Source organism: Lemur catta, chromosome 8, assembly GCF_020740605.2.
Source record: "Lemur catta isolate mLemCat1 chromosome 8, mLemCat1.pri, whole genome shotgun sequence".
NCBI lineage: Eukaryota > Metazoa > Chordata > Mammalia > Primates > Lemuridae > Lemur > Lemur catta.
Window position 1 is genome coordinate 16,459,907 of NC_059135.1, and position 24,163 is coordinate 16,484,069.

Here is a 24,163-nt window from a genome sequence, read left to right on the forward strand (position 1 = left end):
CTGCGCATGGAGGCTTCCCTTGTCCCTGCTGGGGCCTGAATCTCCTTTCACCCCAGACCAAGTCATGCATGTGCCCAGCCCCTCCCTAGCCCCCGGCACGTGCTTGGTCACACATACACAGAATTCTTTATGCCTCTTTATTCCCAATTTTGTCAGCACTTTATAAAATCAGACTGGAGGGAGAGAGGCCTGAGAAGTTTCCCTTCCCACCCTCCAGCTTAGCCAAGGTCTGAAAGGTCTCCTGCCAGCTCCCTGTGGAGGGACTCTGGGGCCCGGGTTGGTGCAGGGGGAACTGGGAGCTGGGCCAGGCCTGCTGGGCTACCCACTCCCCCTGCCAAGAGGGGAGCTGGGCTGGAAAGGGGCAGGAAGTAGGACCAGCCCAGCACTCCTGAGTCCTGGGGGCTCCCCGTCTCCTGCTGACATTTGGGCTAGGACCCTGGCTGTGCCTGAATCACCCACCCTGTAGCCCCACCCACCTTCTACATCTCTATCCCACCCCCACCCAGTCCTCCCTAAATATATACAAATGTACAGAGGATCCCACCCCTGCTGGGGTGGGCTCTATCCTCCACCTCCCTCTCTCCTTCCCTCCCTTCCCCTCCACAGGGAACCATGGTCTGGTCTCCAGCCCTCCCTGGGCACCAGCCTGGAGGTGGGGGATAACAAGGACCCTTGTGCAAAGCAGCTGACACCAGGGTAGGATGAGAGCAGGAACTGAGTCCTGGTCCTCCCAGGGAGCACCACCTCCTCCCCTCAGCCTCTGTCTCAGGAGCAGGAGGAGAATTTGCTGGGGATCTGGGGAGGGGTCCCAGATTCCTGGGTCCTCTCAGACACAGCACCATTCTAGCAAGCGAAGTCTTCAAAGAGGCCTCCTGGGGGGCCGTGGGGGTGGTGGTGGTTGGGGAGCAGGCTGCTGGCCCCCCCGGCCTCAGCACAGCCCCGGCCTGGGCAGGGACTCTGCAAGATGAAGAGAGAGTGGGGCAGGGAGAGCTCAAGTGGTGCCCCCAGCCCGGCTCAGCCAGCCTTTCCTTGACCCCAGGGCAGAGGCTCCTGGAGGACCCAGAGACCTAGTCCAGAAACAATGGGGTTACCCCACTCCAGAGAGAGGGTGCTGGCTCCGCACTCTGCAGAGCTTGTCCTCACCTGCTCCTTCAGCTCCTGCAGCCCCAAGGTGGAGATGCCCCCAGCGGAGGTCCGCAGGGGGGTCTTGGGTCGCCGCCATACCCGCTTCAGTCTGTCCCAGGACACCTTGGGGTTCAGGGTGAGAGACAGCAGTGGGCTCAGGAAATCTGGTTGAGAAGGAAGGGCCTTCCCAGGCCCAGCTCAGAGGACCCGCTGCCACAGCAAACCCCCAGTAACCCTCCTGCCTGCTCATCCCCTTCCGGCTCCTCAGGGCAACCAGACCAGCCCCAGCAGGGCGCCGAGCCGCCCCCTCTGCCGCCCCCCCTGCTTCTCCCACAGCCCCACCCCCCTGGCTGGAGCCCTTGCCTCATAGATGTAGTCGAGGATCTCCAACAGCGTGAGGACGCTGGCCCCGATGAACAGCCCCATCTGTCCCCCGAGGTCTCCTGGGGACGGGAGAGCAGGGTCAGAGGAAGCAGGCCAGGCTGGCCCACCCCGCACACGCTGCAGGCAGGCAGGGTCTGTGTCTCACCCAGCAGGGCCGACAGGCCATAGGCCGCTCGCTGCTCCACGGCTTCAGAGGTCAGCGCCTCGAAAAAGACGTCTAGCACCAGGAAGTTCTCCCTGTGGAGACAGGAAGCGATGTATCCGTGTGGGGCCGCTGGGGCGCTCCTCCTAGGAGGCAGCTGGCGGGCATCCTGATCTGAGACCCCTGCCCTGAGAAGCTGTGGCCACGCCCTCGGGTTCCCAGGGCTGTGAAGGGAGGCAGTCCCGGGTGTGTGTTAGCTCCATATTTTGAGGGGTAGGTAGCAAAGGCCTGGACAGCAAAATGAAACTCCTGAAGGATTCCCTCCTGCCACCTCTGAAGGAGCAGATAGGGTTCACTTTGCTTCATCTTTATGCCTCTCTAGAACCTTCAGTGGCTCCCTACTGCCCATCAGTCCCCTCCAAAATTCCTCACTCTCAAAGCCACCTGTGACCTGACCCACTGTGCCGTCTTATCCAAGCTGCTTTCTTTCCTGCCACTCTCCAATGACCTCCTGCCCAGACTGCATCATCCCACAGGTCTCTAACTGGGATGCTCCCCCTGTCTCCTCCCTCTAGGGGCCCAAACCCAGGGTCCTCAGAGGCCCAGCCCACTCTCCCCTTGTTTCTGCTCCCCGACCATGGCCTGAGAATCTGTACTGCACCATCAAACATGGGCTCATTCACAAATCGTGCCATGGGTTTTGTGTTGTAATCATCTGTCCCCACGGGACCCAACACTGGGCTCTGTTGAATGGCTGCAGGGTGTCAGACCAAGGCTCAGCATGCCCCCTCCTGCCTCCGCCTGCAGGACCGGTGCCCCTCCCACCCCATCCTGTGCCTTCCCTCCAGCCGCACACTCACTACCCAGCATTTAATGGCTCCCAGGTTGCTGGGGAGAAAGACACATAAACAAAGGCATCTAAAACAATGGGGCATATGGAGTGACAGAGATATATACAGGGTGCTGTGGGAACTCAGATGAGGTGTTTAGACCGGGAAGTGCCTTTCTGGAGATGGAGACACAGGATGTGACTTGAACGATAGGTGGGGGTTAGTTAGAAGAAAGGAGTGCAGAAAGCTCATCCTGAACAAAGATGCAGCTCAATTCCAGTCTCCACCGTGCCCAGGCCCGAGAGCACACACACACACCGTATGTAGGTCTCGTTGCGGTTGTACTTCCTTGCCAGGTACCGGGCTGAGCCTCTGTTGGGGATCTTGACCATGGAGATTTCCTTCCCGTAGCGTGTCAGGTTGCAGGGGGTAGGGCAGAAACACGGGCCCTCGGAGCCCCCACCCAGGGAGTCTGCAACACAGAGGCACCAACTGCAGTGGGAATAGGGTTGGGGGGGGTCCAAAGGCCCAGGAGCTGCAGGGAGGAGGCACAGGCACGTCCACACAAGGGCCTTTATTGGCCAGCCATGGCACTTCCTAGAGGAGACTGGCTGGAGGTCCCCTCCTGGATCAGCTTCAGACAACCCAAAAAAGCAGGTGTAGGCAGAACCCCCCAGCCCCCTAGGACAGGGAGGTCCTCATGGCTCAGAGGGAAGGCAGAGCCCATGCACTGGAGCTAATCAACTACATGAGACCTCAGACACACAAGGAGGCATGGAAAGGATGCTGGGATGGATGGACAGATGGACAGACTGATGGGCACATAGACAGAAGAACAAATGGGCAGACAGGATTCACACGCTTGGTGTGCTGGGTTTTCTCTGCTTGTCCCTTCAGATCCACTCTGCTCCCTCCTCCATCTTGCTCTGGGGCCCAGATCAGGAGCCTGATCTCTGCCAAGTGCATCATCTAGACTCCCTTGTCCTGTGCCTTTGGGTCAGGTTTGGGAGACCCCAGCAGGATCAGAGGGTGGGAGGGGAGAGACACCAGAGTATTTCTTCCCTCAGCCTCCTCACTGCATTCCTCCAGCCATGCTGCTGTCCGCCGGCTCTCTCAGATGCCACAGGTCTCTCTCTGGGTTGCACAGAGCCCCCCTTCTCTACCCCTGCAGGCCTGGGGACACAGGGGTGAAGGCTCCCTGGTGTTGCTAGCTCTGTGGACTCTCACCATGCCTGGTGGTCCCCTTACCCCTGTTCATGTCCGTTCCTTCATTCAACACTCTTCAATCACTTCTTTGACAGATGCAGGTGGCATGGGAAACAGAGAAGGTCTGGATGTGGGATTCTGCTGCCCAGCTTCTCAAACGCATCCCCAGGGCCCCAGCACATCTGGATTACTGCAGTGAGCACCCGGCCAGTCCCCGGCTTCAAGTCCTCCTTCCCTCCTATACCGCTCCCCACCTCTCATCAGACTCACCTTCCTGCCTGAGGCCCCTCCTCCACTCTTTCCACTCTCTCCCTGTTCTCTGCCCTCCAGCCACACTGGCCTTTCAGTGCCCCGACACAGCACTCTCTCTGGCCACAAAGTCTTTAGCACATGTCCTCCTTTGCACCTGGCTGACTCTTATCCACCCTTCAAGCCTCAGCTAGTATGTCACTTCCTCTGGGAATCTTCCCTGCTCTCCCAGGTTGGGGCCTTGTAGCACCCCTGAGGTTCCTATCCAAGAGCTGACACACCGTGTCATAATGCCTGTCCACAGCCCTGCTGCACTGTGAGCTCTGCAAGGGTAGCGCTCTTGCTCCCACTCTCACCTTCTCACCTCCAGCACCCAGCACAGGCTGCAAAGGTCTGGATGAACGAATCAATGAATGGATGGATGGATGGATGAATTGGAGATCGGGTGAGACCTGTGGGCAGATGGGGTTTGCCTTACCCACACCCATAGCCACCAATGCATTTTTCCTGAGACCAAGAGAGAAGTCATTTCATTCTTTCCGCGAGGGTGAGCTCATTAGCTGAACCAAGATGAGCAGCCCAGCCCTTCACTCCCAGTCCTGGCTTCTCTGCAATCCCCCACCCTGCTATCTCCACTTACCCAGTGTCTGCACCTGCAGAAGTCCTCAGACCCCCACCTCCCCCAACTGAAGTATGGGATAAGGCTCAACCCCCAGGAAGAACCCTCCAGGGAGAGATTGAGAGGAGAGGAGCCAAGAGAGTGAGGAGAAGGTGGACAGAGACAGGCAGAGGGCGCTGGAGAGGCAGGGGAGGGGGAAGGCAGCACGGACCCAGGATGTGGTCGGCACACTCGATGTAGATATTTGGCGGGCAGATGGTCTCATTGCCTGAAAGGAGAGAAAATTATTCCTGGAATCTACAATCCTTTCTCTCTCCTCCACCACATACCCAATGCACACAAATATGCATGTTTGCACATACAGATGAATTTATACACACTCATACATATAAGCATGAAAATGCATACATGCATATATGCACAAAAACATATGCACACTTGTATGCACACACACGTTTGTATACATGTGTTTGAGCAAATGCACACAAAGCCTGACAAATATACAAGCACAGATGCACAGGAGCACATGCATACACAAACACATATTAACATGCAAACAAGCATATGCGTGCCTGCATTCCCAATGCATATGTGAAAACATATAAAATCCCAAACACCTACGCATGCACACTCACACAGATGTAGACATACACACATGTACACATGCATTCTGCCTGTGCACATGAGCAGTGCCCTGCCTCTGGAGGCTCTGGAGTCCGGCAGGGTGGCACGGAGAGCTGGCTGGGGGTGGGGTGCCCACCTGGCATGTGCACCATCCGGCAGTGGCAGCGCTGAAGTACGGCCTCCTTCTCACAGCGCAGCCGGCAGGCAGACACACTGTAGGCCGAGTAGCCCTGAAGCTCAGGCTCCCTGAGTTCGCTCTCTGCCCGGCAGTTGCCCCAGGGCTGGGGCAGATAGGTCAGCTGCAGAGGTGGGGCATGATGAGGTCATGCCCAGGAGTCCCACCCAGCCCTTCAGTGTCTGCAGCCCCAGCAAAGTCCACACAGCTAGCTGGTGGGCTGTGAGCTTCTGGGGGCAGGTCTGGTCAGCACCCCCCCTGAGCCCTAAGGCGCGGCTCTGTGCCCAACCCAGGGTCCAGCTGGAGGTGCTCACCCGCTGTTCCTGGCAGGACACAAAGGTCTGGAAGCCTGGGGATACCCCAAACCCCAGCTGGTGGATGTAGGGTGGTTCCTCCTGGCTGTGGATCTGCACCCGGATGCCTGCCTCGAACGACGTCTCATCTGCACAGCAGAGATGAGGACCTTTGGAAACCCATCCCGGGCCCGAGTCCCCAGGTTGGCCCTTGTCCCTTTCCCGCCTGCGTACTTGTCTCCCTCCAGATGGGCAGGTATTCCTCCTGCTGAATGTCCAGCATGATCTCCAGGCCACTGCCCATGCCTCCCGCCCGGCTGGGCAGTGGACTCTGCGGGTCGGCGTTGAAGGTGTAACACTTCCCATAACGAGTATAGACCTGGGGTGGGAGTGAGAGCAGGAGGGAAGATGGAAGGAGAAGCTAAGACAACTCCAAGTTTTCCTGTCCTCCCTGAGGGCCACTGAACCTGCCTGGACATCCCTGTCCCATATCCCAGCAACCAATTTACAGCCCTACCTCTCCCCTGAGTTCCATCTTTTCTACTGACATCCTCCCTTAGACGATGCAAAGCCATCTCTGACTGAACAACATACCAATAGCATAACTCTTGATACCCATCCAAATTATGTCCCCCCACCCCTGCCACCATTCTCCTCTGAGTAAACGGTCTACCCCATTTCTCAAGTCAGAATCCCTGAAATCTCCCTCTCCCTTACCCCACATCCAATCCAACAGCTAGTCCTGGGCTAATTCTGAAATACATTTAGAATCCACCCCGTTTCCTCAAGCCTCCAGCAAGCCCCCTCTCACCATCACCTCCTCCTAAGGGTCCCCAGTCCTCACCCCTCCCCCACAGCAGTCGCAGTGCTTAGAGACAATCCTGCCATTCCCCTGACTTAAAACCCAACAATGGCTTCCTATTTCCCAGAGAATGAAGTCACACTCCTTCCGTAGCCTGAAAGTCTCCCTGTGATGTGACCCTTGCCTGCCTTTCCTGCCACGCCCCCCATCCTCCCTCCCAAATCTCTGTGACAAATTGAAACATCTGGACTCCTTTCCTCCTGGGGCTCCAATTGCTGTTGTACCCTCTTCTGGAAGCCCCCCCCCCCCCGCCACAAGCTCTTGGCATGGATAGCTGTCCATTTTTGAAGCCACAGCTTAAGTGTTACACTCATGCCCCACACACCCACGTTCACAGTGTCACCATCCACCGCCCCCCCCACGTGTTTACTGGTTTGCTCAAAGTACTTATCAAGACCTGAGATGATCTTGACCATCTACGTGCCTCCTGTCCATTGTCCATCTTCCCCCACCAGAGTGTCTGCTGCACAGGAGCAGTCAGTGAGCCCGTCTGGCGTCCCCAGCAACTGGCCCAGTGTTGGGGCACAAGCGCTGAAGCCCAGCGCCGCTTCCTCTGCGGGGAGTTCCCGGCGTGGACAGCAGATGGCGCTGACGCCCCGGAGGTGGAAGCCGAGGCTCCTGCTGGGGATTTAGCGGCCACCAGGAGTTGCGCAGCGGCAGGGGTGGGGGAGAGGTTGCGGGAGAGGCGGGTTCTAGTTCCCCCCTACCAGGCCCACCCCACAGAGACGAACCCCTGGGTCAAACCCATCACAGGCAGCACCTTCCCTGGGGGCGCGGGGTCGGCGCACTCAATCACTCTCGCGCGCTCCCTCGCCCCTCTCCTTGGGAACATTTTTACACTGGTAAAAGCCGGGAGAGATGGCTTGAGGCGGTGTTAAAGGGAAAAGGTATCCTGGCTGCCTGGCTTCGGAGGGAGCATGTGGCAGGGAGAGGCCGGGTTGAGGGTAGTGAACGTGCAGAGTTCTGAGAGCCCAGGGTCCTCCGGAGACATCTGATGGAACAAGGTTAAGTCCGCTGTCGCCTTCTGGGTTGACCACCCTGCCGCAGTGCTCCAGGGACTGCAGCCCTGATCCTTCCCTCACACAGTTCTTCTGTCACCCAACTACCCTGCCTCGGGATCCTAAGACAAAAACACGTGCATAACAAAGAAAGTACCTTGGAGTTTACAGAACCGGGGGCATCTGCTGCCCAATTTCATCCACTCAGCAACTCGGGTATCAGGTAGGTTTAGTTACCCCAGTTATTTAAAAAGAGGAAACTGCAACTCAGAGAGGTGAAGCAACCTACCCAAAGTCACACAGCTAGGGAGTGGGAGAGGTGGAACTCTTCCAGATGCAAGGCTTAAGCTGTTCCCACCACCCACTGCTGGCATCCCCCACCCCAAGCCTACCCCCCCTCAGGACCCAGCTCTCACCCCAGCCCGGCCCAGATGAAATGAGACAGGAATGTACTTCAATCCCTTTCTTTTCCCCTATTTCTCCTTCCCTTCTGCTCCATTTCTCTGTGCCTTCCTCACCCTTCCTTCTCTATATCTGTTGCCTATTTTTTTGTTGTTACTGGGGTTTTTGTTTGTTTGCTTGTTTGTTTAATTTTTTGAGACAGGACCTCACTCTGTTGCCTGGCTGGAGTGCAGTGGCATGATCTTAGCTCATTACAGCCTCAGACTCCTGAGCTCAAGTGATCCTCCTGCCTCAGCCTCCCCAGTAGCTGGGACTACAGGTGCACACCACCATGCCCAGCTAGTTTTTATAAGTTTTTGTAGAGATAGAGACTCACTATGTTGCCCAGGCTGGTCTCAAACTCCTGGCCTCAAGCGAACCTCCTACCTTGGCCTCCCAAAGTGCTGGGATTACAGGCATAAACCACCACACCTGGCCATCTATTGCCTCTTAACTCCTCACCTGTCCCTTCCCTCCTCTCCTTCCCCCCATACCTCCCACCTGTCTGTATTACTCCTGCCCCACTCCCTGCTGTGTGGACATCTCTGGAGCAGAAGTGGGTGTTACCCACAGTTCAGGAGCACTCAGTATGCCCCAGGCACTGCTTAACATGCTCTATCTAGTCGAATCCTCACAACTACCCTATGAGGTAGGTATTATTATCTCCCCATTCTACAGATGAGGAAATTGAGGTTCAGAGAGTTCAGCTGATTTGCCAATGTCTCCAAGATCAGAGCTTCTCAAACTTTAATGTACACACAAATCACTGAGGGATCTTTTTAAAGAAAAGATTCTGATTTAATAGATGCAGGTGGTGGGGTGGGGGTGGACAGGGTTGAGAGCCTGTGTTTCTAACTACCTGCTGGTCCTTGGACCACTTTCAGCAGAAAGATGCTAGATGCAGGGGCAAGAGTCCCGCAAGACAGCCTGATTCTAGACCCGTGCTGTGATATGCCACTGGAGGTGGGGGAACCCTGAAGTGGGCTGGGTGCAAGATTCCTGGGTCCCCGGTGGTGTGGGAAAGGCAGACAGGAGGAATGTATAAGTATTTGCAGAAATCTGAAAGTACCCAACCTTTTCCTATTTCGAGCCAAGAAGATGCTGGAATCAGCTCTTGCTGACACAGCCAGTTTTGCGTGTACGCTCTAGTTGAGAGGCTAAACAAGGCCTGGGCTGCACGGGGGGCCGGGTTATGAGATGCTCACTCGTGTACCTCAGCACCACCTTGGCAGAGCCCTGACTGCCAGGCAGTGTCATGGGACTGTGAACTCCCTGAAGCTGGGAGTCCTGTTTCCCTCTAGGCACCCCCAGAACCCAGCGGGATGTGCAGAAGGAGGCGTGCAGTGGGGGGAAGGAGAGTGAACACTAACAAACGTCCCCACTTTGTACCAGGTCTGTGATCGGTGCTTTTGATCTCCTTTCTCCTTTGAGCCTCCAAGAAACCCACATGAGGTAAGTATTGTTTTCCCCATCTAATGATGAGGTGATGGAAGTTCAGAGAGGAAAAGTGACTTGGCTAAGGGCACCCCAGCAACTAAATGACGGCTGAGATTCAAACAGAACTGAGCTCCATGTCAAAGCACAGAACGTGCTTATAAAACACTAGGTGGGCGTTTAGTGAACAGATGACTCTTGGAGGCTCCTGACCCTGGGGGACGTGGGGCAGCCTCCCTACCTGGCACCTCTAACATATAAACACAGACACATGCTGCATGGCCTTGAGCCCAGCCACATACAGGACAAAGTGAATACCTGGCTGGGGAGGGAGGGATTACCTGGCACTCAAGTACTTGAAGTGGTTGTGCAGAGTGGGGGTGATGAAGGGAGGTAGGTGGGTGGAATTGTCTGGGTCTGACGGATACGCTGCAGAGAAAGGACAGGCCACACTGGCAGAACCTGGCCACCTGCACAGCCCGGGTCAGGCCCAACTGCTGGGCAGAGCACAGCGTTGCCCAGGAGACGGTCCTTGGGCCAAGCAGCTCCTAAGTGGCAGAACTCCGGTGGCGGCACAGCCCAGAGCTTCTTCCATGGAGACGGCACGGCAGCTCAGCCACAAGGTCCCACTGGCCAGCCGCTGCTCCTTCCCCACGGACTGGCCCAGAAGGAGGGTGTGTGCACAGGAGTTGGGAGTCCAGGACCCAGTCAAGGAAAGGGGAAGGTCCTGGGCCAAGGAGTGCCCTGGTGGCAGAGGGGCTATCTCCAGATCCCCCACCACTGGCCCTGTCCCCATCTCAGACCTCCTCCTTTGGTCTGGCCCTCGCTCACTCTCTGCCTGAGCTCTCAGGCCCACCCTCCCAGCCCTTGCCAGACAGTGGGGCCTGCGGGAGCCCCTGTGGACCCTAGCTGGCCAGCTCCTAGATAGGACCACATACTGCATGCAGACCCTCAGACCCCTGCACCACCTTCTTTCTGGCCAGCCTCTGCCCGTCCCGCTCTGACCATCTCCCGGCCTGGGTCTGTCTGGCTCCTTGGCCTCTGCTTGCTGATCTCAGTGCTTCTCTCAAGTCCTCCTGCACCCCCCGGCCTATCAGCCCCTAGCACCTGCTCAACTGTCCACTGGACTCTGTTTCTCTGTCCCCTGCCCTCTGTCAGCCCATCCACCCCTTGGCCAGTCTTTCTCGCCTGTAGGCCTGAAAGCCCCCTGGCCTTTCTGACCCTTACCCTCTGCATCTCTATCCATTTGCTTTCCTCTCCGGCCACCCCTTTGTCTGACTGTCATCTTTGTCTCTTGCCCTCCTCCTAGACTTTTCCCTGGGCCTAAGGTCACCACCACCACCAGCCACCATGCCAGGAACCCCTCTCCAGGTACCCTCCTCCCTCCTTCTCCCTGGCCTCTCTCTGGGTGTGCCTGAGACGCTGATCAGGGGTCGGGAGACATCTGTCCAGGGCTTGCTCCTCTGAGTGGGCAGCAGTGGCTTCTCTCAGACTTCAAAGCTCCATCTATCCACAGCAACCATTTCTCCAGAAAGCTCTCCCTGGCTGGCTAGTTTGCATTTTCCCCCAGCTCTCCCCACCCCTTCATCCTCCCTGCACTCACAGAGCCCAGAGGGTTAACAGGCAATTAGCAGGGCCAGGGCTCAGAGCTGTGGGGGGAGATGGCCCTGGGCCTCTAGGAGATAAGAAAGCAGCCAGGAGCTTCGAGGCCAGGCTAATCCCAGAGCTAATCTGCGGCCTGGGTGTTATCTCCACTGCCTTCTGGGCACCCTGCCTCTGGTCCTGGCACCTCCCCCCTCAACTTTTCCATTGTAGCCCCATCCCCCAGATTCCAACAGCCCTCCCCTTTGGGGTCCATCCCTATGCCTCTCACTTAGGCACCCCCGATGAACTCCTCTTAACCCCTGTAGTGCCCTGGGGTCCAGAGTGGAGAGTGGAAGGGGTGCATCTTCATCTACCCTGGACTGTGATTATCAGCCAGCTCCCAGGCCCTGGTTTTATTCAGGGGTGGCTCAGTATTCAGGTTCAAGGCCTCCTCCTCCTCCACTATCCTCTCCAGGGGCAGAGAAAGAAAGATGGCATCAACCCAAAACACCAGGGGTGTCTGTGCTGGTCAGAACTTCAAGGTCACAGTCGAACCCCTCATTGTACAAAGGCAGAAACAGCCTAGAGATGCAAGGTACATATCCCAGGGCACATAGAAAACAGGCAAATTCAGAAGTGGAACCCAGCTGTGTTCACTAGCCTCGGTCACCTCCCTGGGAGTCAGTAGATGGTAGTCTCAGCTCCAGCTCCACCACTGACAACCTGTGTGACTTTGGTTAGCAAAGTGATTTATCAACTTCTCTGGACCTCAGTTTCCTCATCTGTCAAGTAGGGACAGAAATTCCTGCCTTACTTATTTCACAGGGTACTTGTAAGTCTCAAAAGAGATGAAGTATGTGAAAGGCATTTACAAAGTGAAATCATTACACGAGGCCTCCATATTAGCAATAAAGGTGTTGTGGAGGCTGACATGAACCAAGCTAGGGCAGAGATTGTTGTATGTGGTGCTAGAAATGGATACACAGAAGCCCCATAACATGGGGAAAGGGGCATGTATTTTGGAGCCTGACAGGGTTCAAATCCCGCCTCTTCCACCAGCCTTGGACAAACAACCTTGGGCATGTATGTGATTTAAACTCTCTGAGCCTTGGTTTGCTCTCCGTAAAAGGGAAGTGATAATGCCTCCTGCTAAGGGTATGTGTGAGGATTAGAGATAAGTTCAGAGTGATGCATGGTAGGTGATCAGAGAGCAGGGAGGACACTGGAGCAATGGAGCTTCCTGCTAAGACGGTGCAGCTGCTTTGAGGATGGAGCTGTCAGAGCGAACCCCTCAGGCTCTCCCACCAGAGGGAAAGCCCAACCTAGTTTACGTCCCGGCCTTGCCCTTAGTTAAGTCTGTGGGATTCAGATTTAGTCAATTAACCTCTCTGATGCTCCATTTTTCATCTGTAAAACGGAAATAACAACAGGCGCCCTTCAAAGTGTTATGAGGAAAGAGATACTGTGCATAACAGCACCAGCTAACATTTACTTACTCCACACCAGGCACAGTTCTAAGCGCTTTATATAAATTAACTCCTTAATCCCCACAAAAATCCTGTAGTGGAGGTACTCCTATCATCCCCATTTTACAGATAGGATAATGGAGGCACAGGGAGGGTAAGGAACCTGCCAGGGACCAGGCAGTCTGGCCTAGAGTCTGTATGCAGCCACCGTGTGATACACACCTGGCACACAGCACCTTCAAATAGTAGGTGCTCAAGAAATGATGGGTGTTCAGACAACACTTAGTTGTTCAACACTGTTTTTTGAGCATGTACAATGTGTCAGGCTCTGTGCTTGATGCTGGGGATGCAACAGAACAAAACAGTCTCTGCCCTCAAGCAGTTTGCTGTCTCCTTGTGTGTACTGAGCACCTACACCATGCACCAGGCATGTTCTAAGTGTCAGGTCTACAGCAGAGAACGAAACACACAAATCCAAAACACACAAATCCAGCAGTCGCAGGAATAGAGATCGTTACTAATTGTGATCCATTATAACGGGGTGACCCAGCCAAGGCCACAATGGTAGAATAGGAGTTCAATTTGGCCTGGAGGGTCAGGGAAAATGCCTTTGATCAAGCCAACTGTCCCACCCAGGAAGGGCATCAGATCACGTCGCAGCCAAGACAGAGGGGGAATACACTATCCCCCTCAGCAGGCCTGGCTTTACACGTGCGTGCAGGGGCCCCACTCCCCTACCATGTGGTCAACACACCTCCACTGTCTCCTCTGCCACCGGAGGCTTTTCAGGGCCACTTCCTCCCCAAGGTGGATTCGGGAGGCAACACTCCATAGTGTTTGTTCAGATGTAAATGTATGAGCAGAGGTGAAAGGGAAGCGGGCGGCGGAGGCCGGGCAGCTCCGGGCTGAGGCCCAGCCCTCGCAGCCAGGGAGGGCGAGGGGCCCGGGAAGAGCGCTGTGGTCCCAGGTGTGCGCCGCGTTTCCACGGGAGAGGAAGCAGGCCTCCAGGACCCAGGTAAACAGTCAAACCTGTTTTTCAGGCAGCGGCCGCTTAGGCCTTAAAACTTAGAAAGTCAATTTTGCAGGCGGCAATATTCTAAGTCCTTCCCTGACATTCCCGCCCCTCGATGCAGTTATTCGTTAAGAGTTTTGCTTACCCCGTGGAGCACACACCCACGGCCGGGCGGGAGTTGAGGGGAGCGGGCTGAGAAGGCGGGGTGGGGCGGTGGGCGGGTGGGTGCGCGCCCGCCAGGGTGCCCGGCCCCGCCCCCTCCCGCACACGCAGCTCGGCCGCCAGGCCTGGCCCACCCGTACTCAGGGGCCGCACCCACCGGCTCGCGCGCCTCGCCGCCCCCCGCTCCCTCCCGCGGGGCAGGCATCCATCACGGCGCCCGAGCGCCCTCCCTGCCGTCTCCTCCGGGCTCCTCCGCTCTCCTCCCTGGGTTTGCCTCATTTGCATTCCCTCGGCTCCCGGCTCCTCGGCAAAGTGACCTCCGCACACAGCAGCGCCAGAGGCTTCCACCGCGGAGGGAGACACCGCCGCCCGCCGCTGCCGTGGAGGGGGACGAGGGGGGCGGGAGCCGGACAGCCGGGCGGGGGTCCCGGGCAGACGGCTGCGGAGCCAGGGTGGCTGGCGGGCCTGAGGCAGCTTAAAGGCCTGGTGCCGGGGGTTGCTGAGTGGGATTTGAACCCGCGACCTCAGATCCCCAGCCGAGCGGGAGTGAGACGTGGAGATCAGCACGAGGCCCGGGAAGCCGCGCCCCAGAAACGGAACACTCTTGCTGGGAACCCGGGGCTCCAAAGACCCCGTTTCCCTCCCCGGCTCACCCCCGCTGTGGAGGAACCAGCCCCACTGGGCAGTTGCCCAGGGGTCCCCAGCCCTCCCAGGGGGCCTGCCCAGCCCCCCGTCCCCGCTCACCCCGCTCCCCTGGCCCGCCGAGCGCCTCCCCTCCCCCCGTTTGGTATTTACACCTTTCACACATTTGTAAGCTATTATCCTGTCCACGCTTAGTCACCGCTGAGCCAAGCGCCACGGATTTAGCTCCTTTAATCTTTCCTCCTAAATCAATCCTCCATTTCCCCTTAATCATCCCGTGGCTCCTCTCTGAACTCTCGCTGCTGCCTCGGCTGCTGCAGACTCTGCCTATCTCTCTGGAACTGCTCCCCCTCCAACCCAACACCAACGGTGTCCCAAGGGCATGGTGAACATTTGGGGAGGGGGTTGGATTTCCAGCACTGCCAGCCCCCAGCCTGGGAGCCAAGGGAGGAAGCACAGATATCCGCCTCCCCTTCCTGGAAAACACACAGCGTCTGAACCTTTCTGTCTCCACTGTCAGGCTTGTCCCTGTCCTCTTTCCTCCCTCTCCCCCAATCTAGGATGGCTCTGAAGACCCTAAGTCTCCAACACGATTTGCCCCCCAAAGCCCTGAAACCCTGCCAGGTCTTCTCCCCTCAGGCCTCCTGCCCCTGGTACTGGCTGTCCCCACCTTCTCTGCCCAGCTGCTCGAAAGAGGTGGGGTGCAGGGAGAGCGTGGAAGGGCAGGGAGCACTGATAATGCGCCAGCCTGAGCCTGCCCTCTCATCCCCTCCTCCAGGGTGGCTGTCCCTCTCTCCGTGACCACCCTCAGGCTCCACCCCCCATTCACTCCCTACCAACTGCCCAGTAGGATCCACCGACTCAGGGGCCTCAACCTGAGAAGCCGTGAGGTTCGGCATTGCCAGTGCTCCTGGCGTGCTCCTGCCCACCCATTCCTGATCCTTTCTGCCCCAGACTGGACCTCGCAGAGGCCGCCCTGCCGCCAGCCACAAGAGGGAGCAGATTCCTTCCAGGAAGCAGAAGGGCAGGGGTGGGGGCTCAGAAAGGAGCACGGGTTGGGGAGAAAGAGGGAGGATCGGAGGGGGACCGGACGAGGGGCCATTTCTTCAAATGCTAATCAGCGTCTTCCGGCAGTGCCGTGAGAAGCTGAGCTGATAATGAGCCCAGCTCGGGGCTGATTCCTGATTAATGAAGAGGCCACAGGGCTGCTGAGTGGGGCTGGGTGGGGCACGTCCCTCATGCCCTCCCCACTGCCCTTGAAGACCAGCCCTCTGTGACTGTCACAGTCCCTGCCCATCCCTGCTGGGCCAAGCCATTTAAATTCCCTTTTATTAACTCCACCGCCAAAGCAGCCAGGCCGAGAGCGCCCCCTCCAGGAGGGCCTGGGGGACAGCACCCAGTGTCTGGGAGGGAGGTGGGGACCGCGGGTACACCCGGTTCTGCAATCTGTGAGTTGTAGGCAGTCTCCAGTATTTTTAAAATCAGTTAAAGTTTTCTTAAAGTAATCAACATTTGGAGCTTCTTTTGACAAAAGGCAACAGGGCTGCTTTTGCCAGGTCCAGGCTGGGGGGCAGGAAGGATCAGGAATGGGGAGCTGCTTTTGACAAAACCCACCAACACTGACTCCCTCGCATAGGGCAACGGGTAGCTGGAGCCCAGCAGTGGCTGCCCCCTGCAAGGCTGAGTGATCCTCAGTTCCCCTCACACCCTACTGTGTGCCCTCGCTGACCTGACCCACCTGCTCCGGAAGGCAGGATCAACCCTGAACTAGATGTTGAACTAAATGTGCTCGAGAATCATGCCTCAGAAGATGGGACCAGAGGGGACACAGGGCCGGACAGGGGGTGGGGGTCAGAGTTAAGCTCATGCGGTAGATAAGAGGCTTGGACCAACCTCAGGGAGAACCCCTTTCCTTCCAGAGCCAAGGGGACAAGGGGTAGCCTTAGACTCTCTGACCCAATGGCAAAAGTATGGAGTTGGGGAGGAGTGTGGAGCAGCTCTTCCCATGGCCAAGGGCAGGCGGTGGAGGGGCAGAGACTGTCGGTGTTGGCCTGACCACACCAGGGAAGAGAAAGGGCTAAGGAGAAAACTGGGATGGAAGGAGGGGGTGCTGGGGTCCCCAAATTAGGGGCCGGGACAGCCAGAGAGTGATAGAGGGCTTGCATGCTGTTCCCCTTGCCTGGGAGCTGTCCTGGCTGGTGGCTGGGTGGAGCTGGCAGAGGAGGGAGGAGGGCAGGGAGGGGGACTGCCCAGCTGGAAGAGGCCTTGTCTAATTGTGCCTGATTAGTAGAGAGGAAGAGAACAGGGCGAGTGATTAATAGTCACGGCAGTCACCAGCGTGTGGGGAAGAAGGGTCGGGAGGGGGAGGGAAGCCTGAGAGCCCAGAGGGGATGTGAGGCACCCACAGGGCCCTCCAGGGGCTGTCTGGACCCTTGAGGACCCCATGGAGAGCGGCTGGGTCCTACCCCAGCCTCTTCAGGGCTTCTCCACCTCCCCCATGCCTCAAGTTTACAGACAGTAGAATATAAAGGACCAAGGTCATGTCCTGCACCTGGAAAGAAAGGTACCATTGCTCACATGGTGTTTCCAGACACCCCAGTGACCCCAGCCCCCAGACTCAGGCCCTGACCTCAGCTCAACCTGAGACCTCAGCCCCGAGAGTAGACAGCCTGACTTCTAATCACAGCCTGCAGCCATTACCTTATATCCTTTGGTCCCCGTTGTAATTCCCAGCCTGGCCCTACCCAGGCAGTCTAAACCTCATTCCTAGGGCTATGGAGAGCTGTGCTGTCCAAGACAGCAGCCTCTAGCCACATGTGGCTATTTGAATTAAAATTCATTTTCTGTCACACTAATCACATTTCAATCGCTCACTAGCCACATGTGGCTAGTGACTACCATGTTGGACAGCACAGACACAGAACACTTCTGTCATCACAGAGTATTCTCTTGGCCAGCACTGATCTAGACCGTGTGTACACACTCCTGCACCTGTGCACATGTGTGTGCATATTTGGGCGGGCTGAATAGAATGGGGATGCTAGAACAGGGCAGAGGAGGGTGTGGGCCAGAGGGTCAAAAGCAGGGGAAGACTAGGTGACAGATGGTAGCAGTAATGCCAGTGCATGGGTCAGAAACCAGTAGGTAGTGCTGGGAACTGTCAGGTTAAAGACAGCCAGGAGTTGAGGCGGTGTTTTTTTTGTTTGTTTGTTTTTGAGACAGTCTTGCTCTGTTGCCTGGGCTAGAGTGCCATGGTGTCAGCCTAGCTCACAGCAACCTCAAACTCCTGGGCTCAAGCAATCCTCCTGCCTCAGCCTCCCAAGTAGCTGGGACTACAGGTGTGCATCACCACGCCCATAATTTTTTCTATTTTTAGTAGTTTCTAGCTAATTATTTCTATTTTTAGTAGAGACAGGGTCTTGCTCTTGCTCAGGCTGGTCTTGAACTCCTGACCTCAAGCGATCCTCCTGCCTTGGCCTCCAGAGTGCTAGGATTACAGGCATGAGCCACTGCACCCGGCCAGGGTGCTGGCATTTCTTACAGCTGACACAGAGTGTGTACCATGTGCATGCCAAGCAGTGTGCTAAGCTCTTTACAAGCATCTCTTGATTCCTCACAACAACCCCAAATTTTTAGTTTCTAATATCCTATTTAACAAATACACAGACATGCTCACAGAGGTTTTTTTTTTTTTTTTTTTTTGGCTTCCCCAAGGCCACATAGCTTAATGGGCAGAATGAAGGTTCAAATCTAGGGGGTCAGGCAGCTCTAGAACCCACACAGTGGGCCACTCTAGTGAACAGTCCCTAGCTGAGAGATGCTGAATGTGAGAGCCACCCTTGCATTTTACAGCTAAAGAAACAAGCCTAAGGAGAAAGTGCTTTCTGCCTCCTAGTAAGAGGGCAGGCTAAGCGCAAGCTACAGTGGGGAAATTATGGCTGGGCTTGGAGCATGGGGGTGAGGGGGTAGACGGTGGCAGGAAACAGGGAGCAAGGGAGAGCCAGCTACAAGGTGGAGTGGGGGACATAGAGGTGGTGGTAAAAGTAGGAGGCATAGGTAGGAGTGGCTCGGTATGAGACTGAGTAAGAAGGGGAGAGGGAAAGGGAAGGGCTGAGGTGAGCTAGCTGGAGCTAGCAGGGGTGGAGAGGGAGACACGCCACCACCACCACCACCCAGGGCCCTCTCCCCTCTTCCGACCCCTCCTCTGCAGACTGTCTCAGCCCTTAGGCCTTTCCAGCGCTCCTCAGCCCAGAGTGGCCTCTCTCTCTGAACTTGGGCTCTTCGTATCCCTGCACCTTGTCTGGCAATTGATCCTGACACCTGATGGCACTGCTTGCATGGCTGATTAACTCTTGCATGGTTGCTTAAGCTTTTGAGTATCCCTGTGCCCGCTCCACCACAAGACTATAGGCTGCTTGAGGACAGGGACTGGGGACAGGGCTTCCCTTCTTTGCTGTCCCCCACAGCTCCGAGCAGGGAGCCCAACACACAGTAGGCACACAGAACCCCATGTCGATTGATCAGCTGACTGATTGGGAGTAGACGAGGGGATATTAGTGAGCGTGGGGGGAGAGCGATTGCAGTGGTAACATAAGCAAGAGCAGCAGCAGAGGGGACTGGGGGAGGGTGCATTACCCGGAGTAAAAATAGGCTGGAAAATGTGACATTTATTAACTTGGATTCCAGAGGAAAGGTCACAGCAGAGTGGGGAGTGGGAGGGAGGAAACAGGGAAAGCAACAGAAAACACAAACCAGTCCCTTACTGAAGCCTGGCCTATCTCTGACCATCTCACCACCCTGGGGGGCTCCCACCACTGGTTCACGTACCCATCTCCCCACCATAGACCCCATCATGGACTCCATGTCCTCACTACAGTGGATTATGGACCTCGAGTCCTCATGAGAGACCCCACGTGTTCATCTGCATGCCCCTTCTCTGCCTTGCCCCACAATACACCCCACTTTCCCCATTGCCATGGATCATGGGCCCCCATCCCAACCCATAATTCCAGACCCTGGTGAATTTGCTGCAGACTTAGCCCGAGAATGCCAGGCACAAGGGAGCATTGCACTCAGCAGATGGGGAAGGTGTGGGCAGAGGTACCAGACTGGGCTGGGGACATGGAGAGCAGGAATCCCGCAGGGGAATTCCTGCCTCTGGTGCTGGCTTTGCCCTCCTCCCCTCACTGTCCTGCCCTAGCCGAGCTGTGAGCCACAGACTTCTACACTCCTCCTCTCTCCAGCGCCAGGGTACCCAAGGTGCTGTGGGAAATCCACCCTCACTCCTCCCAGCCATCCCCAGGATTCCGAGGGACTCCCTGTTCTTGTATCTTGCAGGTCCCTCCTGCTTTTCTGGAAGCCAAGGAGCGCTTTGCCTCCCCCTGTACTTCCGCACCCCTCCATCCCTTCCTCCCCTTCCCTCTCACTCAGGTCATATCACCCTTCCCCTTTCCTGCCCACCCCCAACCAGGGCCTGAGACACAAACTCTCACTCAGGGACACAAAGGCCCCATTGATTTCTGCCCCAACAGCACCTGCTGAGACTGGGCTCTGCCCAGCCCCCAACACAAGTAGGACAGAGGAGCCCCATGGATCCCAAAGGCCACACTCACACCCCACATCCCACCTCCTCCTTGGGGACTCTCTCAGCCCTGGCTTTGGGGAGCAGTGATTTTTTTCCGAGGAGAAGGAGTGTACATCTGGACGATAGACCAATGCCCCCTGACTCTTGTCCCTGGACAATCCTCTCCTCCCTGTCCCTGTATTTCTACCTAACTCCTCCACCCAATGGCAGGAAGCCCCAGACACTGCAGGCATGGTGGGGGCCAGGAGCCTAGTTGGAGCATGTTCCCTGGTGACACTGAGGTGGCATGGGAGTGAGAACCTGGCAGGGTTCCCCATCACTGGGGCTGGCTGCTGGAGGCTGGGCTGGAGCGGGCACCATGTTGACACCGTGCATTTGCATATGCACTGGACAGTGGTAACAAGGATGAAAACACACACACACACACACACACACACACACACACAATGCTAGGAGTAGACCGTGGATGGGGGGCAGGTGTCTCAAGCACCATGAATACTAGATACCCTGTGACTGTGGGTGAATGGAGCACTGACAGACAGACAGACAGCATACAAGACACACCCACCCCCCTCACACACCTGACCGTGGGAGGCGTGCTAAGGGTGTGTTTGCGTTCACGCGTAGGTGAGAGATGGCGAGATGGCGCCAGCAGTCCCCGCATGGGGAGCAACAACTGAGATAGATGGGGGCAGGGGTGTCACCAGAGGGGATGGCAGCCACAGCGTGTCCTTGGCAGCTAGGCAAGAGCTGGGATATGGGCAAGGAGACGAGTAGCTCTCTGGGTGTGTGGGTGTGCAGGTGTGCACATGAATGTCGTGACAGGGACACCGAGTGTGTGTGCGGGAAACTGTGTCCCCGAGCAGTAGATGTGTGTGTGCGCGCGTGCCAGGGCAGCGGTGAGGGTGAGTTATGCACATGAGAGTGCACCAGTGATTCCCAGTGCCAGAGCCAGGGCTGGGCAGGGGAGCGGAGGGGGCCTGGCCTGCGGGAGAGCTGGAGGGGCAGAATGAAAGAGGGATGTGTGAGGGAGTCTGTGAAGGGGGTGTGTGAGAGACACACAGGGCCAGAGAAGAGACACTGGCACCCAGTGTGCATGAGGACCGGCTCTCTCCAGCCTGCCTGCCGGGCCAGCTCCCCAGGAGGCAGCCCTAAGTTCTTGCCTAGCTGGAGCCCCCCAAACACCCCCTCCCCATCACCTTCATTTGGTGGGGAGAAGAATCCAGTAGCCTCAGAAGAAAAGGGGAACAAGAGAAAAGTGGGAGTCACTTGATCCGGCCTTGGGATGGTGAGTCCCTTCCCTGCATGCTCACCAGCTCCAGGACACCTGGGCCCGCCCCCAGGACACCCTGCCCCAGAGCTGGACACTGCAGCTGCAGCCAAACCAGGAAGAGGAGCAGCAGCCCTGGGGGTAAGCCCCTGTGCGTCCACTGCTCCACGGCTGGGAAGCCAGCGGGAAACGCCAGGCTCGGGGGAGACACGAGGCCAGCCTCTGGTGGCGGAAGGAAGGGAAGCCCTGTTGAGGATGCCCCTGCACACCACTGCCACCGCTCCTCCCCGCCCCCTGGCCTCTGGCTACCCCAGGCTAGGCGGCCCAGCTGGCAGAACTTACCACGGAGAAGTTGCTGGCGGAGCAGTGATGCCCACTGAAGTTGCAGCTCTTGAGCATGTCGGCGAGCTGGTGGCCAGTGCGGTTGAGGATGTCTACCATATCGGGCTCCGGGTAGCGAAGGCCGGCAGCACGGTGCCCATCCCTGTCTTTGGGGGGCAGCCCTGTCAGATTGGCCAGGTGGAAGATGTCAGCATCGCTGAGTGCCGAATGTCGGAAGCGGTTGATGTTGCAGAGGGTGACAGCTGGGAAGCCCGCCACTGGGGCTGGGGCAGCAGGGTCCATTGCCACCAGGTGAGGCCGGGTCAGGTAGCCCCGGGCCAGGCCGGCCGCCTGGTAGAGGAAGGCAGCCAGTGAGGTGAGTAGGGCCAGTGCCCACAGGGTCCTGCGCAGTCCGTGGGGGCCTGGGCCACAGGCCCGGCCCAGCCCGTGCAGAGTGCTGGTGCTGGCAAAGGTGGCCAGGTCCCGGGGGGCTGCTGCCCCCCGAGCAGCCCCCAGGAGGCTCTGCTCATCCCCTGCCTCCTTCTCCTTGGGTTTCGCATCCTCCTCAGCAAATTTGATTTTGCACACAATCTCGATCGGCATCTGTCCCCGGCTGCTGGGACTGGCCAGAGCCTCCCTGCCCCTGTCTCTCCCTAGCCAGCAGCCCTGGTGCCCTCCGGAGTGGCGGTGGTGGCAGCGGCTGCTCTTCTAAACTCAGGGCAAGCGGGAGGAGGATGGGGACAGGGTGGGGGCCCGAGGTGGGGGAGTCACTCCCACTCCCAGCAGCTCCGCAGCCCTGGTGCTGCCTCTGCCGCTGCTGCCTCTGCTGCCGCTTGTCTCTCTCCTCGATCGTCTCCTTGTGGCTTCCCTTATCAGCACCAGCACAGCTGTCAGCCCCTGCGTGTGTCCCTGCAAGCGAGAGAGTGAGCGAGGGAGCGAGCGCTGCTCCGCCACGCCGCGCAGCCCCAGCCGCTCCGCTCAGCATGTGCTCCGGAGCCCACCCCGTGCTTAATAATTCAGGACATGTCAACAGCGTTTCACCGGCAGCATGGGCGGCAGGAGCCAAGCCAGGGGAGGGGGCAGCCCCTGGCCCAGGACAGGGATCCCAGGATGGGGCTGCCCCCTAAACTCTTGCTACACCCTAGCCACTCTTGGGGTCCCCAGATGTCCCCACTCCTTGGCCACCCAGGGAAGAGTGCTGCACCCAGTCCTCAGCTCACTCTTTGCCACTTTTCTGGACCATGCCCGAGGAGGGGTCAGCCAACTCTGTCCCCTACCTCCTGGCCTCCCTGACTCCAGCACCCAGACACCACCTGATCCCACTACCCCATTCACGCAGCTTCCAGAAACTCCTTGAGAGAGCCACTTGTTTGAATGAGGGAGGGGAGGGGAAGGGAGAGGAGGGAGACAAGACAGACCAAGGGACAACCATGAGTCCAAGATTCTCTGGCTTCCCTAGAGCTTTGCTCCCAACTTCAGCACCCACCATGCCCCTTCCCCTCTGGGAGAACGGCTGCCCTCTCCCTCGCTGTGCCAGCAACCCCAGCCTCAGTCACTCATGCATCTGGGACAGAGTGCCCTGGCTGACTTTCACATCTGTGGCCACTTTGCTTCCCCAAATGTTCCCCAAATCCCCGGCCACAACCAGACGTGGGGAGAGGGGTGCTGGGTAAACAGGCTGGGGAGCACAGGGGAGGTATGATGTCGGGGGCTCTCATATGTAGGGGGAGCAGGTGTGCGTTGCAGGGGGAGGAAGAGCCCCGTGGGGGTGTGGAAGGGAGCGGAGAGATGTGCTGGGCTCCAGTGGGAGGGAGTGCTGTCCTGACGAAGCAGATGCAAGGGGTGCCCGACCACCTGGCAGAGTGGGGCAGGGGAGCCCGGGGCTGGGGGGCACGGGGGGCTGCTGTGTTCCTGTGGAGGGGAAGCAGGCATGTGGGCAGTCATCACAGCAGGGCTGGAGCCTCTGTGGGCTGGCCAGGGGGAAGCACCAGTCGGTGCCCCCAAGGGGGGGGTGGCAAGGATGAGCCGCTTATGCTCTGGGGGCCATGTGAGAGCGTGAGCCCTCACGGGGGAGGAAGCACTTGTCCCCTAGAGGAAAGGGGGGCTGATTAATCGGGGCGCTAATGAGCAGCAGGGAGAGGAAGCTCAGAAGGGCGGAGGGAGGCGGCTCCATCGATCCAAGCCGCGGAACCAGCAGCTGAAAAAAAAGTGAGAAGGGAATCGATCTGAGGGAAACGGCAGCTGCTGGGGATTAGAGCCCGAGGTCCACCCGCTGCCCAACGGCCACCCCGCCCCCTGCGGCCACCCCGCCACCTGCGGCAGGCCTGGCCCCAGGGGAGAGACCCAGGGTTAGCTCCCTTGCTGGCAGGGAGCCACTTTGCCCACACTGGCTGCAAGGCCAGGTCAGGCCCTATCAGGGTTGCCCCAGCATGGAGCCTGCCCCATACACAGTCCTGGCCATGTGTGGTGCCCCGCCTAGGTTGTCCCTAGCCTTTCAGCAGAGTGGCTTCCTCAGGAGCCCCACACCTGGGTGTCCCCACAGGCCTGGATGAGTCTGAGTCAGCTGACTCCCCAGGACAGGCCGATAAGACCCCTGGGGTCACATGCTGCATCTGGCTGGGACACAGAGTCCCAGAGAGGAGAGTGGGGTTGGCATTGGAAGCAGCTGCTGAGTTGGCTCTAAGGTTGTCCAAGTGACCACAGACAGCCCCCCTCTTTCTGCCCCATGCCCAGACAGCCC

General features: G+C 57.8%; 1 protein-coding gene across 2 annotated transcripts; it reads right to left on the minus strand.

The window, feature by feature from the left end:
- Positions 1-123: 123 nt before the first annotated feature.
- ASIC4 (acid sensing ion channel subunit family member 4) lies at positions 124-23,297 on the minus strand. 2 transcript variants are annotated; one of them, XM_045559588.1, is made up of 10 exons: positions 21,445-23,297; positions 5,882-6,026; positions 5,669-5,796; positions 5,316-5,478; positions 4,767-4,823; positions 2,800-2,953; positions 1,655-1,746; positions 1,489-1,568; positions 1,144-1,248; positions 124-957 (listed from the first exon to the last, which is right to left on the minus strand). In XM_045559588.1, exons 1-10 carry the CDS (start codon positions 22,024-22,026, stop codon positions 844-846), a joined length of 1,620 nt encoding a protein of 539 aa, XP_045415544.1. In that variant the 5' UTR covers positions 22,027-23,297; the 3' UTR covers positions 124-843. The 2 variants fall into 2 exon arrangements, with proteins under 2 accessions (XP_045415544.1, XP_045415543.1); XM_045559587.1 differs by lacking the exon at positions 4,767-4,823.
- Positions 23,298-24,163: the final 866 nt, after the last annotated feature.

What these genes read in the sequence shown, in the direction of transcription:
- ASIC4 (XM_045559588.1), bottom strand. Translation starts at nt 22,026, where the DNA reads ATGCCGATCGAGATTGTGTGCAAAATCAAATTTGCTGAGGAGGATGCG. An exon ending in CGCAACGAGACCTACATACG is followed by an intron (nt 1,747 to 2,799) that starts GTGTGTGTGTGT and finishes CTGTCTCCACAG; the next exon opens with GGAGAACTTCCTGGTGCTAG. An exon ending in TGGCCTGTCGGCCCTGCTGG is followed by an intron (nt 1,569 to 1,654) that starts GTGAGACACAGA and finishes TCCCGTCCCCAG; the next exon opens with GAGACCTCGGGGGACAGATG.